The sequence below is a fragment of the Aquarana catesbeiana genome, linkage group LG01, assembly GCF_042186555.1.
Source record: "Aquarana catesbeiana isolate 2022-GZ linkage group LG01, ASM4218655v1, whole genome shotgun sequence".
NCBI lineage: Eukaryota > Metazoa > Chordata > Amphibia > Anura > Ranidae > Aquarana > Aquarana catesbeiana.
This window is the reverse complement of record NC_133324.1, coordinates 628,420,717-628,437,785: the sequence shown is the minus strand read 5'-3', so window position 1 is coordinate 628,437,785 and position 17,069 is coordinate 628,420,717. Positions and strand designations below refer to the sequence as shown.

At 42.5% G+C, this 17,069-nt stretch overlaps 1 protein-coding gene across 3 annotated transcripts in view; it reads left to right on the top strand.

Moving 5' to 3' along the window:
- The window catches only part of FAM13A (family with sequence similarity 13 member A), a 280,680-nt gene that overhangs the window by 17,233 nt on the left and 246,378 nt on the right, over positions 1–17,069 (top strand). Inside the window, exons 2-3 of one of the 3 annotated variants that reach the window (XM_073600928.1) lie at positions 813–1,002; positions 14,287–14,496. In XM_073600928.1, the coding sequence (XP_073457029.1) occupies positions 813–1,002; positions 14,287–14,496 (400 nt within the window). Of the gene's footprint in view, positions 1–580; positions 1,003–14,286; positions 14,497–17,069 lie in introns of those variants that run through there. The other 2 variants (XM_073600935.1, XM_073600923.1) reach the window with 2 other exon arrangements.

Genomic DNA, 17,069 nt, shown 5'->3' with positions numbered 1-17,069 from the left:
GGACGAGAAACACATTAACCTTTCAATTTATCGTTTGCTTGGCAGAATTTTCCAACCTGTTCCTTCGATTTTTCGACTCTGAAAAGTTAGAAACCGATTTTCTATTTGTGTTCATTAACTGGACGAAAAATGAACGATCCAAATGACAAATTTTGAATGAGTTTTCGGCTAGTGTATAGCCAGCATTAGAAATTGCCTGTGTGATTGGAACCCAATAAAGCTTTTGTTGTTAGATTTCCTTTAGATTTACCTTCAACTATGTAGTGCAAGGACCTTCTGATTACATACAAATTGAAAGTGTTTAGGTTTGACCTCATATTATATGGTTTTGGTAAATCTAAAGGAAAAAATCTAAAGCGAATTGTATAGTGTGTATCCAGCTTAACTCTTGTTTTGATGTTGTTTGCATCTTTCTACAAACACAGAGAAAAAGGACTGCCAGGACTTTCAGACTTGCAGCCGTGCAGTGATTACTAGTTCCACCCATAGGTTACTGTGGCAATATCGCTTGGATACATGTGTGTGTTCTTCCTGATATAAGAAAAGCCAGCCTCACATCCTAGCTACAGGGAAGTTGTGTTAATGGCCCGTCCCCCTGCTCGCCTGAGTGCTCCACTCCCATCTCTTAAACACATATTCGAACTTGCAGTTTGGCTGGCTCTTTTCCCTCACTGCATGTCTGCCTGCCTTGTTTTATTTTGCTCCTGCTATGGCACAAAATGCTTGAACTTCTGAGTGGAAAAGTCAGCAGCAAAATGCAACCTCCCGTTGTTACGGCTCATGACTGCTCTCTCTTTTTGTGCTCTTTCAAGCAAAGCAAAGCTGCTGTGAGACTGAAAGAAGATATGAAAAAAGTGGTGGTGAGGCCTGGCAGAGGACAGCCAACCGTGCCATGCAGGAAAGTGTTCGGAGTGCCCCTCAGAGACCTGCACAAAGAGGGTCTAGTGGTCAACGGCGTACCCGCGTTGGTGTGGAATGTGGTGGAGTATTTGCGAAGCGAGGGTAAGCTTTTAGTAAAGTTTTCTTTGTTTGAAAATGTTTTGTGTGTTTTTTTTTTTTTTGCTTGGTTACATAAAAAAAAAAAAAAAAAAAAACAAAAACCTAACCAAAGGTAGGTTTTACTTCCTTGGCGTACTTAAATCCCTTTCACTCTGGCTGTAATGAGGCCATTCACCTTGGTGTGCAACAGGTCTGAGCACACGTCTCTGAAGACCAGAGCTGTCACTACACATCCACAGGAGTGTGTTTCTTGAGCACACTCAATATAGTTTATGCAAACGGGGTCCCAGAAACGCCGTACTCTTGATGCAAATTCATAGCTGCAGTCATTTAAACATCAGAAGGTTAGAGACAGGTGAATGGTATTTGCCGTGTCAACTTATGAAAAGGTGTAAATGTATGGGGGGGGATAATTATAAAACTCAAAAAAGGTCAAAAACTGGACAATGTTGGTTCTCCAAATTTTTTTTTTTTTTTTTTTTTTTTGAAAAACTAGCTTAAGAAAACACTCATAGCCGCAGCTTTTGGCCCCTTTCACACGGGCTGTCTGATCAGGTCCGCCTGTCAGTTTTTCAGGCGGACGTGATCAGACCCTCCAGTCTCTTCTATGGAGCAGCGGATATCATTGGACACGTGTCCGCTGACACCCACCACCCATTCGATCCGATCCTGTCTGCCAAAAACAGATGGATGGTGGACCTATTCCCCATCCGTCTGGCAGATCGGATGGAAATGGACATGTGGTCCATTTCCATCCGATCTCCCCATAGAGGAGAGTGGGATGGTGTCCGTGGCCGCTCTGCGTAGCGAAGTGGACACGGACCTGTCATCCGCCTGCCCAGCAGGGATCACCAGGAGAGATCCACCACTGAGGAAGCTGATTCCATATAGCGGAGGCGGCCGTGTGAAAGGAGCCCTTTGAGTGTTTTTTTTCTCTGCCTCTAAAAGCAAATGGTGTTCTCTTATGTGTCCATGCACACTATTTTAGTCTAGAAGCGTTTTTAAAGTTTCAGCTTCTAGAAGCAGAGAAAAAACTTTATTATTTTTTGCTCCTAACTGCTGCTAAAAAGCTGGCACAAAAGCACTATTATGAGTGTTTTTCTGGCATTTTTTTTAGCTTGGTGTGCATGGAGCCTTAAGCTGGTCATACACTGAGTGACATTAGATCAGTAGGTAGCCTTGTCAGCATCACTCCGCCCGACAATTGAAAAAGCCAGCAGAAAAATTGTCAGCAGAACATTGCCTGCACCCAATTAGAGGCAGCTACTGTTTGGGTATTCTGACAACCAGCTGTCAAAATACAATAGCCACAGCATAGGACAACCCCACAACAACCACCCTGATTCCACCCCACCATCACCATCTGAACAATCATGAAAGAGTAAAACCGCAGAAAGATTCTATACCATTTTTAGTGTGCTAATTCAGTTAAAGCTGTAAACTAGGGAAGACTGTACAGGAAGGAAAAGGAGGGATTGGCTGTAGGGGGTGACAAGTCCCATTGGGGACAATTGGTTAGCCCCGTGTCCCTAGAAGGAGATCCCTCTATCATGAGCCGTTTAACATTGATAAAGAGAAATTTGTTATGTTTCTTTTGTTTAACCTGTGGGCTGAACAAAATCTATGCGCGTATGACTGGCTGGAACAGCTCATAACATGAAATGAGGATAACCCAAAGCCAAGCATAGGGCAAGAGTCATGAAGGGATCCAACGGTCTCCTAAAGGAGAACAAGAACTACCACAACTGCAAGGTTGCCCATCCAAGATCTGATGGTTGAAGAGTATAAAATAAGAGGAGAGCTTTTTACAGGGGAGGGATGGGGATATCAAAAATGAATTGTTAAGCATTTTCTGGGGTGATTGAGTCAGAAGATTTCAGCCAGGAGGACCAAACCCTAATAAATTTTTTCCGACACCTTGTATAGGGGAAGACTGCATTACCCAGAGACATTTAGTTGGAGGAGAAGGAGAGAAATTTGCAATATTGGTGATTATGGCACAAAACCATAAAGGCATGCAATAGAAAAAAAATGCTATATTTAAAAAAAAAAACAAAAACAAAAAAAACAAAAAAAACCTACACGCCCACATTTTTATTTAGTTTAGGTACTTGTAAAGCGTTGTCAATTTATGCTTTGCTTTACATATATTTTGTACATTCACATCAGTCCCTGCCCTCAAGAAGCTTACAATCTAAGGCCTTCTAACTCACATTCATACATACACATAGTAGGGCCATTACTTAGAACCCCCAAACATTATTTTTATTTTTTTTCTAACACCCTGGAGAATAAAATGGCGGTTGTTGCAATACTTTTTGTCACACCGTAGTTGCGCAGCGGTCTTACAAGCGCACTTTTTTTGGGGGGAAAAAAAATACAACAGTACCAGTTTTTTTTTTTGTTTTTGTTTTTTTTGTTTTTTTTTAAATATTGTGAAAGATAATGTTACGCTGAGTAAATTGATACGCAACATGTCACGCTTAAAAATTGCACCTGCTCATGGAATGGTGACAAACTTTTACCCTTAAAAATCTCTATAGGCGACATTTAAAAAATTCTACAGGTTGCATGTTTTAAGTTACAGAGGGGGTCTAGAGCTAGAATTTATTGCTCTCACTCTACCGATCACGGTGATACCTCACATCATTTTCATATGCGGGCACTACTCATGTATGCGTTCGCTGCTGGGCGGGACGGGGCGTGTTAAAATTTTTCTCATTTATTTTATCTTTTCTTTTTACACTGTTCTTTAAAAAAAAAAAAAAAAAAAAAAAAAAAAAGTCACTTTTATTCCTATTACAGGAAATGTAAACATCCCTTTTTAATAGAAAAAAAAGCATGACAGGGACCACTTTAGTGTGAGATCTGGGGCCAAAAAAGACCTCAGATCTCATATTTACACTAAAATGCAATTTAAAAAAAAGGCCGGAAGTGACATGTAGACGTTGCTTCCACCCTGCAATGGTATGCTCCGGCGGCTCAGGTAAGTGAATCCGCCGCAGAGACCATTTTTATCAGAAAGCGGACCGCCCGCTGAAGCTAGCTGCTGCCAAAACAACGATATTCCTCCTTCAAAGTGCCACCGTATAATGATCCTGGGTAGTCCGTAAGTGGTTAACCACTTAAGGTCTGCCCTATAGCAGTTTGGATGCTACAGGGCGGCACCCATCCACTAGAATATATATATATATAATATAATTTTATTATTTCTGGATAGCAGGCGCAAATGCGCGCTGCCAGCGGGCTAGCTCCCAGTGTGATTATACACAGCAGGAGCTGAGTGGCAGGTACCGCCGATCCTTTGGTACACAGGCAGAACTGCAGTCTGCCTATGTAAACTGGGCAGGTTGCTGTTCTGTCAGAAAGGAAGACATGGATCTTGTGTTCCTGCAAAGCAGGGACATGGATCCATGCCTTCTCCTAGTAAAAGCACCTCCTATAGTACACAAACACTGGCTAGGAACACCGTGAACCCTTTGATCGCCCCTGATGTTAACCCCTTCCCAGCCAGTGTCATTAGTGACTGTTCATATTTATTAGTACTGATTACTGTATTAGTGTCACTGGTCCCCCAAAAAGTGTCAGGTAGTTTCAGAATGTCCACCGTAATATCGCAGTCCTGCTAGAAGTTGCTAATTTGCCACCATTACTTGTTAAAAGAAAAATAAATACATTAAAAAGATCCCATAGTTTTGTAGACGCTATAACTTTTGCGCAAACAAATCAATATACACTTATTGAGATTTTTTTTCCAAAAAATATGTAGCAGAATTCATATTGGCCTAAATTGATAAAAATTAGATATTTTATTTTTATTTTTTATTTGATATGTTTTATAGCAGGAAGTAAAAAATATTGTGTGTGTGTGTGTGTTATTTATTTTCAAAATTGTCAGCCTTTTTTTGTTTAGCAAAGGTGATCAAATGCCACCAAAAGAAAGCTTGTGGGAAAAAAAGGGACATCAATTTTATTATTGGGTACAGTGTGGCACGACTGTGCAATTGTCAGTTAAAATAACGCAGTGCAGTATCGCAAAAAAATGGCCTGGTCAGGAAAGGGGGGGGGGGGTAAATCTTCTGGTGGTTAAATGTATTGCATTTGCTGAGCACCAGCTGTGTAGCTATTGACTGTTTTTCAAATGCAACATACTCCATTCAAAAGCAGGGCCCTTGGTATGGATTTTCTGGATTTTGGGATTAGTACTCCTTATGCAATCCCAGTGAAATCATTCAGATTCATTTCACCAATCAGCCAGAGGAAATCACTTTGGGGGTGCCGTCTTTGGCAAGTCTCAATAATAATTGCACTACACATCTGTACTGAAACTAGAACTGCTTATTGATTGGCTATACTTTTCAGAGGTATAGGAGAAAATGCTATATAGTACTGTATGGGTAGCTAAAATAGTTATGGGGAATGTGAATAATGAGCACAACCTGCTATTTTTGACAAGTACTTGGCCTAGTTGTTCATATAATAATAATTAAAAAAAAAAGACTTTTTAGAAAACAATGCCTCATATACAGGTGTACAAATTTACTCTGGCCTAACATGGGATGTTAAAGGGGTTGTGTAAAGGTAAAAGTTTTTTCACCTTAATGCATTCTATGCATTAAGGTGAAAAAACATCCGACAATACCAGCCCCTGTTTTACTTACCTGACCCCTCGAAAATCCTGGGCTCGCCCCCGACATCCTCTTCGCCACTCAGCCTGGCCGTTGATTGCCTAGAGTGGATGGATTGAAAGCAGCGCAGCCATTGGCTCGCGCTGCGGTCAATCACATCCAATGATGCGGAGCATCGGGGGGGCGGGGCCGAGTGATACAGTGAGCGGCTATGGCCGCCGGCTGTATCACGGGAGCGCGCCTGCAAGCACTCAACACCATGTGAGGGAGCTCGCATGAAGGTGTTGAGTCCTTTTAAGTCTAGTTGTCTGGACATTTGGGGGTTATTTACAAACGGAAAATCCACTTTGCACTACAAGTGCAAAGTGCACTTGAAATTGTACTTTGAAGTGCAGTCACTGTAGATCCGAGGGGGACATGCAAGGAAAATAAAAAACAGCATTTTAGCTTGCACATGATTGGATGATAAAATCAGCGAGGCTTCCCCTCAGATTTTTTTTTTTTTTTTTTAAATCAAAACTTGTTTATCCATTGCTCAAATAGTACATACAATCATATCAGTAGATGAAATTGGACATTACAGGCGTAGATCATACCACAACAGGAGTCCATATTAATTGAGCAATAACAGGATACAATGCGTATATAGAATTTCTGTACCCCCCCCAACCCCAAACACTAACCAGCACTTATGACCCTTTATAACATATCAGAATTAGTCACTTCTTCAACCAACGGATCCTCCTGGGTCCAGCGCATAACTATAAACATAACCGAATCGGTGTTTCCCATTCCTCTCTCGCCCCCCCCCCCCCCCCCCCCATCACAAACAGTGTATCTCTACATAAGAAGTCTGTCCATTACCAGCTGTGGCGGAGCAAGGCTAGGATCCTCCAGCCATAGTTGCCAGATGAGGTTAAATTTACCCACTGCCTTCCTGCGGCTGTATGCCAGGCGTTCTCAAAGTAAGGAGTTAACATAACTGTTCCATTGTTTCCCAGTGGGGACCGTAGATGCCATCCAATCATGTAGTACATTCCTTTCGGATACATTTCGACATCAATGGCCCCTACCAAGTACACCCGGGGGTTCAATGGAACAGGTGTCTGCGCTAATATAGCAATACACTGAGACACCTCCGCCCAATACCGATGGAGCTTTGGGCATCTCCAGAGTAGATGTATAAAGTCGCCCTGGTGTATTTTGCACTTTGGGCATAAGGGGGAATCCACCCCTCAGATTTACAGCGACTGCACTTCCAAGTGCAATTTCAAGTGTACTTTGCACTTGTAGTGCAAAGTGGATTTGCCTTTTGTAAAAAATAACCCCATTGTATTCATTTTTATTACATCTGTGTTATATAGCACCAACAAGTTACACTTTACATATTGTAAATTCGCATTAGTCCCTGTCCTCAAGGGGGTCACAGACTAACGCCCCTATCTTACTCGCATGCATGCATATACTAGGAGTGTGGGAGGAAATCAACACAAGCACAGGGAGGACATGGAAACATGCAGGTAGTGTTCTGGATGGGATTCAACTCTACATGTACTCTCTCCAGCTTTGGCTGTACATCATTGCTTTTGACAGGTTCACTGGGGGTTCATACCTGAGTAATGTGTGTTGGTATGGCTGCTTATAGTCTCAGTCGGGTGCACATATGACAGAGTGACAAAGCAAAGGAACAGTTTGTGTCAGATATAGTTTAAATGTACCTGAAAAGTCCCATTTGAGTGATCTTTTTGAATGACTGATTAAAAGACATGGTGGTACATACATGATGCTGGGTAGCTCATGCTAGCCATTACCATTAATCTAGCATTTAGTATTACTGATATTTCTAGTCCCTATACCTAGAACGTTTGTGTATGGCAGTGCTATAGGGCTTAGTTTGTAAAAGAGTGCCAGGAACAGTGATTGTGAACAGGAGGCAGTAACCTGTAGTAGACAATGCAGTTTTAGTTCACATCATTGGAAAATAAAATTGCATTGGCAGCTGTGTGTTACTGGGCTTTGCATTTCTTGAATAGTCGTTCTTTTATTCCTAGAACCTTAACTAGGTTCACATCTATGCAGGTTGCGGTTGATGCAGTTTTCCATCTCGTTTTGCATTTTTGAACACCAGTTTTGGTGCGTTTTTGCAGTTTTTTTGTTTCTTTTTTGCTAGTAGGAAAGTATGATCATTCTGTTCATTTAGTGCGACTTAGATGCAACTTTACACTCTCTGGCTCTCAAGTAGCATCAAAATCGCTTCAAAGTAGTGCAGGAACCTTTGTGTCCGAAGTCTCATGTTGGGGTTAAGGGCTAGGGTTAAATGTTAGGGTTAGGATTAAGGGATAGGGTTAGGATTAAGGGATAGGGTTAGGATTAAGGGTTAGGGTTAAGGGTATTCAACCCTAACAATTACCACTAACCCTAACGCTATCTCTAATGCCGCGTACACACGGGCGGACTTTTCAACCGGACTGGTCCGACAAACTTTCCAGCGGACTTTCGACTGACTTTCTAACGAATGGACTTGCCTACACATGATCACACCAAAGTCCGACGGATTTATACGTGATGACGTACACCGGACTAAAATAAGGAAGTTGATAGCTAGTAGCCAATGGCTGCCCTAGCGTCGGTTTTTGTCCGTCGCACTAGCATACAGACGAGCGGATTTCTGGGTCCGGCGGAGTTACGACGTAAAGATTTGAAGCCTGTCCCAAATCTGAAGTCCGTCAGATTTGCGACTGGAAAAGTCAGCTGAAGGTCTGGTGAAGCCCACACACGATCGGATTGTCCACCGGCGTGCATCAGACCAGTCCGGTCCAAAAGTCCGACCGTGTGTACGCCCCATTACTTGAAGTATAACCCTAAGGCCAGGTTCACATATGTGTGGCTGCAGTTCCCAGCTTGGGGTCTGGTTCGTTTTCGCACCTGAACCAGACCCAAGGAAATTTCCAGACACCCTAGAGAATAACAAGACGGTCGTTGCAATACTTTGTCACACCGTATTTGCGCAGCGGTCTTACAAGTGCCATTTTTTTTGGGGGGGGGGGGGGGCGGGACACTTTTTTTTTTTTTAAATTCAAAAATAAGACAACAGTAAAGTTAAGCCCAATTTTCTATGTTGTGAAAGATAATGTTACGCTGAGTACGCTTTGACCCTTAAAAATCTCCATAGGCAACGTTTAAAAATCTCTACAGTTTATCAGTTTTGCATTAGAGGAGGTTTGGAGCTAGAATTATTGCTCTCGCTCTAACAATTGTGGCGATACGTCACATGTGTGGTTTGAACACCGTTGTAATATGTGGGCGTGACTTATGTATGCATTCGCTTCTGCTCGCAAACTCGGTGCAACGGGTGCGTTCCATTATCATTATTTTTTTTTTCTTTTACTTTTTATTTCTACACTGTCTTTTAAAAAAAAAACTGGGTCACTTTTATTCCTATTACAAGCCTTGTAATAGAATCACATCCCTTGTAATAGAAAAAAAGCATCACAGGACCTCTTTAATGTGAGATCTGGGGTCAAAAAGACCTCAAACCTCACATTTACACTCCAAAAGCAATTAAAAAAAAAAAAAAAAATTAAAAAGGGGACTTTTTTTTTTCATTTTTATTTTAAGACCATTGAGCAGAAGTGACGTTTGACGTCGCTTCCACTCATCCAATGGTATGGAGCCGAGTGGGGGGGCCATCATTCCCTCACTCGACTCCATGCCTTAGAGGGGAAGGGACCTGATCGTCTCCGCCGCTACAGACGGCCCTGGTAAGCGGCGGAGACCACCGGGGAGCAGAGGAGGGGGGGGCACCTCTCCCGCAGCCGATTAAAAGTGATCTAACAGAAAATCCGCCGCAGAGACCACTTATCTGAAAACGGACCGCCCGCTCTTTAAAAAGATACCGGAGCTATGGCCGCTATCTGCTGCCAAAACCCCGGTATTCCATGTCAAACAGCCACTGTATAATGCCGGCGGGCGGTTCGTAAGTAGTTCATGTCTAAACTGCTGGCAACAAAAGTGAGTACACCCCTAAGTGACAATGTCCAAATTGGGCCCAAAGTGTCAATATTTTGTGTGGCCACCATTATTTTCCAGCACTGCCTTAACCCTCTTGGGCATGGAGTTCACCAGAGCTTCACAGGTTGTCACTGGAGTCCTCTTCCACACCTCCATGATGACATCACAGAGCTGGTGGTTGTTGGAGACCTTGCGCTCCTCCACCTTCCCTTTTGAGGATGCCCCACAGATGCTCAATAGGGTTTAGGTCTGGAGACATGCTTGGCAAAGTCCATCACCTTTGCCCTCAGCTTCTTTAGCAAGGCAGTGGTAGTCTTGGAGTTGTGTTTGGGGTCGTTATGTTGGAATACTGCCCTGCGGCCCAGTCTCCGAAGGGACCACCACCCTGCTTGACTGGAGGCAAGACACACTTGTGTTTGTACTCCTCACCTGGTTGCCACCACACATGCTTGACACCATCTTAGCCAAATAAGTTTCTCTTGGTCTCATCAGACCACAGGACAGGGTTCCAGTAATCCATGTCCTTAGCCTGCTTGTCTTCAACAAACTGTTGGTGGGCTTTCTTGTGCATCATCTTTAGAAGAGGCTTCCTTCTGGGATGACAGCCATGTAGACCAATTTGATGCAGTGTGAAGCATATGGTCTGAGCACTGACAGGCTGACCCCCCCCTTCAACCTCTTCAGCAATGCTGGCAGCATTCATATGTCTATATTTTCCACGGACAACCTCTGGATATGACGCTGAGCACGTGCACTCAACTTCTTTAGTCGACCATGGCGAGGCCTGTTCTGAGTGGAACCTGTCCTGTTAAACCGCTGTATGGTCTTGGCCACCATGCTGCAGCTCAGTTTCAGGGTCTTGGCAATCTTCTTATAGCCTAGGCCATCTTTATGTAGAGCAACAATTTTTTATTTATTTATTTTTTTTCAGAGAGTTCTTTGCCATGAGGTGCCATGTTAAACTTCCAGTGACCAGTATGAGAGAGATAACACCAAATTTAACACACCTGCTCCCCATTCACACCTAAACCTTGTAACACTAATGAGTCACATGACACCGGAGAGGGAAAATGGCTATTTTGGCCCAATTTGGACATTTTCAGTTGGGGGTGTATTTGCTTTTGTTGCCAGCGGTTTAGACATTAATGGCTGTGTGTTGAGTTATTTTGAGGTGACAGTAAATTTACACTGTTATACAAGCTGTACACTCACTACTTTACATTGTAGCAAAGTGTCATTTCTTCAGTGTTGTCACATGAAAAGATATAATATTTACGAAAACGTGAGTACCGTATATACTTGAGTATAAGTCGAGGCCCTAATTTACCACAAAAAAATGGGAAAAACTTATTGACCCGAGTATAAGACGAGGGTTAGAAATGCACAGCTACTGTAAGTGGAAAAGAGGGTCAACAATGCCCATTTGCAGCCTCACTGTGCCCATTTGCAAGCCTCACTGTGCCCATTTGCAGCCATAGGTCCCCCAAACTTCAAACTCGGTAGTTAAGGGTTTCTAGATGCCCCCTAGCTGCAGCCAAAATTTGGGGTCTCTGAACCCAAAGGGTCCCGAAATGACATTGCTGCAGATGGACACAGTTGACCGACTTTGGGGCCCCGTATCTCAGGGCCACTTAGCGCTAGGAACCCCAAATTTAATGTGTGCACCCAGTGGAACTAGCACCATAAAAAGCTGGGGTTTCTAGCACCAAGTGGCCCTGAGATACAGGGCCCCAAAAATCGGATCAGAAAATGTCAAGCACTTTTCTGCAGCAGAGAATGACATTTTCCGAACCGATTTTGGGGCCCCCGTATCTCGGGGCCACTTGGTGCTAGGAACTCAAGCTTTGGATATGTTCTGGTACTAGTTCCACTGGGTTTGCACACCAAATTTGGGGTTCCTTGCATCAAGTGGCCCTGAGATACGGGGCCCCAAAGTCGGTTCGGAAAATGAAATTTTTTTTGCTGCAGAAAAGTGCTTGATTCGAGTATAAGTCGAGGAGGGCACTTTCAGCACAAAAAAATGTGCTGAAAAACTCGACTTTTATACTCGAGTATATACGGTACTCACTTTTGTGAGATACTGTATGTGAACCTGGCCTTACTCTGTCTAACCTGAACCATAACTTTAACCTTAGCCCTAACATGCAACTTTGGACACATAAAAGGTTCCTGTGCTACTTGAGTGCCAGAGAGTGTCGCATCAAAGTCGCACTACATGAACAGAACTGTCATATTGTACTTGGTCAACAATACTTTTCTTTTACCAAAAGCAAAACGCATCACTTGCAGGTCTGTTGAAGTCAATTTATGTAGATACTGAACATGGATAATAATTCCAAACCTTGATGTATGTATTAGTGCGAATCATGGTTTGTGTTTTACAGGTGTCATACTAGACTTTCTTTACAGATCATAACAGGGGCATGTAAATCCTGTTGCAGTGGTTTACTGTAATGAAAAATTGGCTGGAATTGAAAGCATTACTCACATCCCAAGAAAGCTGTGGCTGCTTCATATTGGCAGGCTTTTACATTACAGGCTGGGCTGTTTCACACATACATTAATGCCCAGTCCTCTCCTTTTCTGTCAATGTGTTATTATCCATGCCAGCAAGATACATGCCTAAATCAACCTGGCAATACCCTGTGTAGGACTCAGCCTTGTTTTGTTCCACTTGGCAATGTTTTGTTACACAAATTAATAGGAAACATCAGGTGTTTGTAATCAGAAAAATCAAGCTATACCTTCCTTTTCCATAGAAAACAAGGAAATCGCATTTTGTTTCTTTGCCACTGTTGACCTTTTCACATTTCACATACAATGTGGATAGCACTCGAGAATAATTATGCAAGCCTCATTTTAAAATAAAACAGTCATCGGGGTCAGTCATAAATTCTATGCATGCTATGAGCTCTCACTTGTTTATGCCAGTAAAATGGCACTGAACAGAATAATGTTCGGAGTTGTTCTAGCACAAGTTTCTCATTGTGAATATGGAATAGTCGTTGTGGAAAATAGGATGAATATAATGAGCTCTGGGTGGTATGTAAAGTATATGTGAACTCTTACGTTTGCAAAATAACCCGTTCAGTTTAAAATATAAAGTGTGTGTGTGTGTGTGTGTCAATGAGTCCCGGACTCAAGGCCGGGTTCCCAACGAAAGGGGTGAGCGGCGCCAGAAAAATCGCGAAAAATCGCTTTTTGGGCAATCCCTCACATCTTAACCACAGTAGGGTGGTCCAATATCTGGCTTGACAGATTCGTCTGGCACCAAGGCAGCAAATCCAGCTGGGTCCAAGCCAGAAACCGTTCCACTTGTACCCACTATTTCAAAGAACCATGGCGACACAAGTCCAGAATGCGTGTCAAATGGCAAGCCATGTGGTAGAGGCTGCCCTCCAATTCGATTTGGCCAATCGGAGGGGAACGGATCCCCTTCCGTTTGTTTTTGCCAGGTTGGATCATATTGGAGGTAGGCGGGTGTAAACGGACACAAGTCTGTTCACATCTGACGCTCCATAGAGGAGAATAGAGAGTCTGATTGGGTCTGCCCGAAAAATGGACAGGTGGACCTGATTGGACCACTCAAGTGAAAGGGGCCCCACTCTTCTGTCCAAGAATTGATTGACTCTTGCCTTCTGCATAAGGTCTGCTTATTGATTGTGGTCCCTTTCCCCCTTCCTGAACATTGCATTAAAGGAACTGTGGGGGAAAAAAAAATAACTCTCCTCTTCCCAACTTTCATAGTGCAGGGGCAGATATTATCCTCCTGCCAACAAGATTGCATTGCATGATTCATCTTCTCATGATAATTGGGCTACTTATCCTCCTTCTGGCCAGATCTCAGAGGATGCTAACATCACCCTTGCCTAGGCAATTCAGAAGGAAGCCAGAGGATAGGTCAGTATATTATTTGACTTCCTACCACCACAGGTTTTCTTTTTTCACTTTTATACAGTATTATAGGGAGAAGGAGAAGGAACCGTGTCAATGAAGTGGAACAAAAGTTTGTTTATAGACTGTGCTGCTGTTACTACTAATAAGGCATACCTGACACAGGATTTAAACCCATTCCCAAAGTCTCATATAATCTTTAACGTGGTACTATAATTTTAGATTAATTTTCAGTCATTTTAAAACCTGTAGCTTTCATTGTTTTAAGCAAATCCTGATTGACTGACTCTACTCTGTCCCTCCTTTCTCATTTGCTTTCCAGTGTTACCCTGTGCTTTCAGTTTAGTCTATAAGTGGCCATTCTGATGTTCCTTACATGGATATAGAGCATCATAATGATTATGGGGAAGCCCACCCTGAGCAATGACCTGTGGCCATTGCTGGAGCACATGCATGTAGATGGATGTTGCTGTAAAGAAGCTAGACGATATCAGCAGCAAGCGTGAAAACTGTTTTTTGTATAAGAAAAACAGGACAATTGTTTGATAGACACTGCGTTAGCAAAAACTTAGGCAGGAAACAGCAGGTTCTAGTATGCATAAGTTTGCTAAGGAAAATGAGATGTGTAATGTGCAGCATCTACCAGGTAGTTAACCACTGGCTAAAGGCATCATTGCTTCTAAAAACTACAGATGAAACAAACCCTTGCACTGTGCTTTAATAAAAATTATTTTAATTCTTTTTATACCTGCAGGGGTGACCCATGAAGGCCTTTTCAGGGTTAATGGAAACGTTAAAGTAGTTGAACAGTTGCGACTGAAATATGAAAGTGGTGAGCCGTTGAGTTTATTAGAGGATGGAGATGTCTATTCTGCTGCCAGCCTGCTGAAGCTGTTCCTACGAGAAATGCCAGATGGAGTAATCAGTACAGCCTTGCTTCCCAAGTTTATTCAGATATACCAAGGTAAGCAAAGCAAGTTCAGCACACGCTACAGCAAATCATCAACCTGATGGTGACATTCAGACCTTTGCAGTGCATTAATGCATGTTATAATGCACTTTACCAAACATTGCAGTAAGGCAGTCCATTCATTTAAAATGAGCAACCAATGCATCACAATGGACCTTTACAGACTTGCCCCCTTCTCTTCTTCTTTTTTTTTTTTTTTTCTGTCTTCTTTGCGCCACAACACACAGATGGTTCACATTTTTGCATTGTGGTGCACTAAAATACAGTTGTTGTGTGTGTTTTTTTTTTTTTTTTTTTTTTTTTTTTTTTTTCCTCCATTAAAATGATTGGCACCACAATGTGGTTCATGCGTTATGGTAAAGTGCATTTTATTGCAATGCAAAGATGTGAATCTAAACCTACTTAGTTTGTGCTGTTGCACTGGGGTGCTGCATGTTGCCTCCAGGAATTGTATCACAGGGGTGGATGTTTACTTACAGTCGTCTTATTAACAATATTGCTATCTGTTAGAGGTGGTGGATGGCAACTGGATCAGCTGACTGACCTCTTTTTGAATATTTGTATGAATTCTTATGGGTCAGATAAGCATTCATCCTAAACATACAGTATACACTTTCTAGGTTTCTTGTCTTTTTTACTTTGCTTTTATATTATATCTTATTTAGCAAAGAATAAAAAGTGCACACTAACATGCAGCCAAGCAGAGTATGGAAAGCTAGGGCGAGTGGCAGTTAAAATGGATGTAAACCCAATGTCATCCTTTCTAAACTACTGCCATGGGGTTATCTATAAGGATATACATGCCTCCTGCATGTATCTTTACCTGTCAAATGTCTCACCTCTGCCTGTTATGAGACCCGAAAAACTGCAGATTCTGTGGGTGGGTCTGTTGTCTGGAGCTCGTTGGGTGGAGTCGTGATGTCAGTAGACTCCCCGCCCACCTCTACACTCCCCTTGTCAATATGCATTTTCTCCTGTGTATTTCTTACACTGAACTTCTGCTATGATCTCTAACATCCAGTGAAAAGACAGGAAAGTAACCACATGACTTCAGCATGCCAAATCATGCTGAGGTGTGGAACAGCCAATCCTTGCAGAGCTGCTGAAGAAAGGAGTGGGGGTGGGAATTAAAAAATAATGCATGTCTTAGGCTAGTGCACGAGATATGTAAATCACCTGTCACTCACAGCAAGGGGGAGGATTTGACAAAGTTTTTCTCTGTTTGTCAAGATTTTTCTCACTGAACAATATAAGAGGATTGCTCAGAGATGGATTAACTCTGTGTGGCAAGACTGGGCTCAAATGATAGGAAATCTTATACTCTACATTATGATAAAAATAAATAAATAATTCGGGTTTACATCCACTTTAAGTAAACCCACTGCTTTGCGATACATGAGCACAGCACGGGTTAAGCAAGCCCTATTAACCTCATTTGCCTTCTTTTGTATAGGAAACGCACAGGATGAGGCATGTATTTAGACTGTTCTGTGTGCAGAGTTTGTATTTTTTTTTTTTTTTTTTTTTCGGTGTGTTTTTATTGTCATATATTACAACCACAGTACTTTTTGCAGTTTGCCAACATGGAGTAAGTTATTTGATAAATTTGTGCATTTGTTGTTAATAGCAGGTTCTGTCTTGCCAGATTCTACCATTTCATTTTCAAAACTGCATTAGTCATTCATTTTTCTGGTTAAGCATTTTACATTGGAGCCATTACAGTTTTTATTTTTGACAGTAATATTTCGTTGTCAGCCTTTTTAGAAAACCACTCACTTGTTTTTCTATGTGTTGATATCACTAACAAATGTGAGAGAGCCCACAGCAATCAGTCTAGATCAGGGGTCTCAAAACTTTTAAAGCAAAGGGCCAGTTTACTGTCCTTCAGACTTCAGGGAGCCCGTTTTCCGACCTGTGGGTGTAGAAAATGCCTCGGGGCCGAGCATCAGTGAGAATAAAACACGACCTCAGTGTTGGTGGTCAGTAGAAGGAGGAATAGTGCTCCATCATTGGTAATAGTGGAGGAAATGGTGCCCTATTGTTGGTGTCATTGGGAGGAATAGTGCCTCATATCATTGGGAGCAATAGTGCCCCAAGGGCTGGATGAAGGCTAGCAAAAGGCCACATCTGGCTCTTGGGCCTCAGTTTGGAGACCCCTGGTCTAGATCAATGAGCAATGACTCCAACAATGGGACATGATTTCTCCCATTGACACCAACGATGGGGCATAGTTCTTCCACTGTAGAAGAAAACTAACAGCAGGGCACTGAGGTCAGTATCAAATAAACACTTTATTAAAATAAGCAGCACACTTACATTGAAGTTAGGATGAAATGGCATGGATGGGAACACCTGAGACCAAGCAGCTATAATCAATGTGAGACTGTAGGCATCAATGAGCAAACAGAAACCGAGCCTGACAGGGAGCCAGCTAGCTCAAAGTATGGATATTAGCGGCGGCGTTCTAGGCTGCACACGAGGATGACAGCTGTCAAAACGCCTGGTGGATGTCGGGAGAGTGTGTGTGCATGATGTGTTTTTCAGGGACTTTGCCCTCTTTTTCAAAT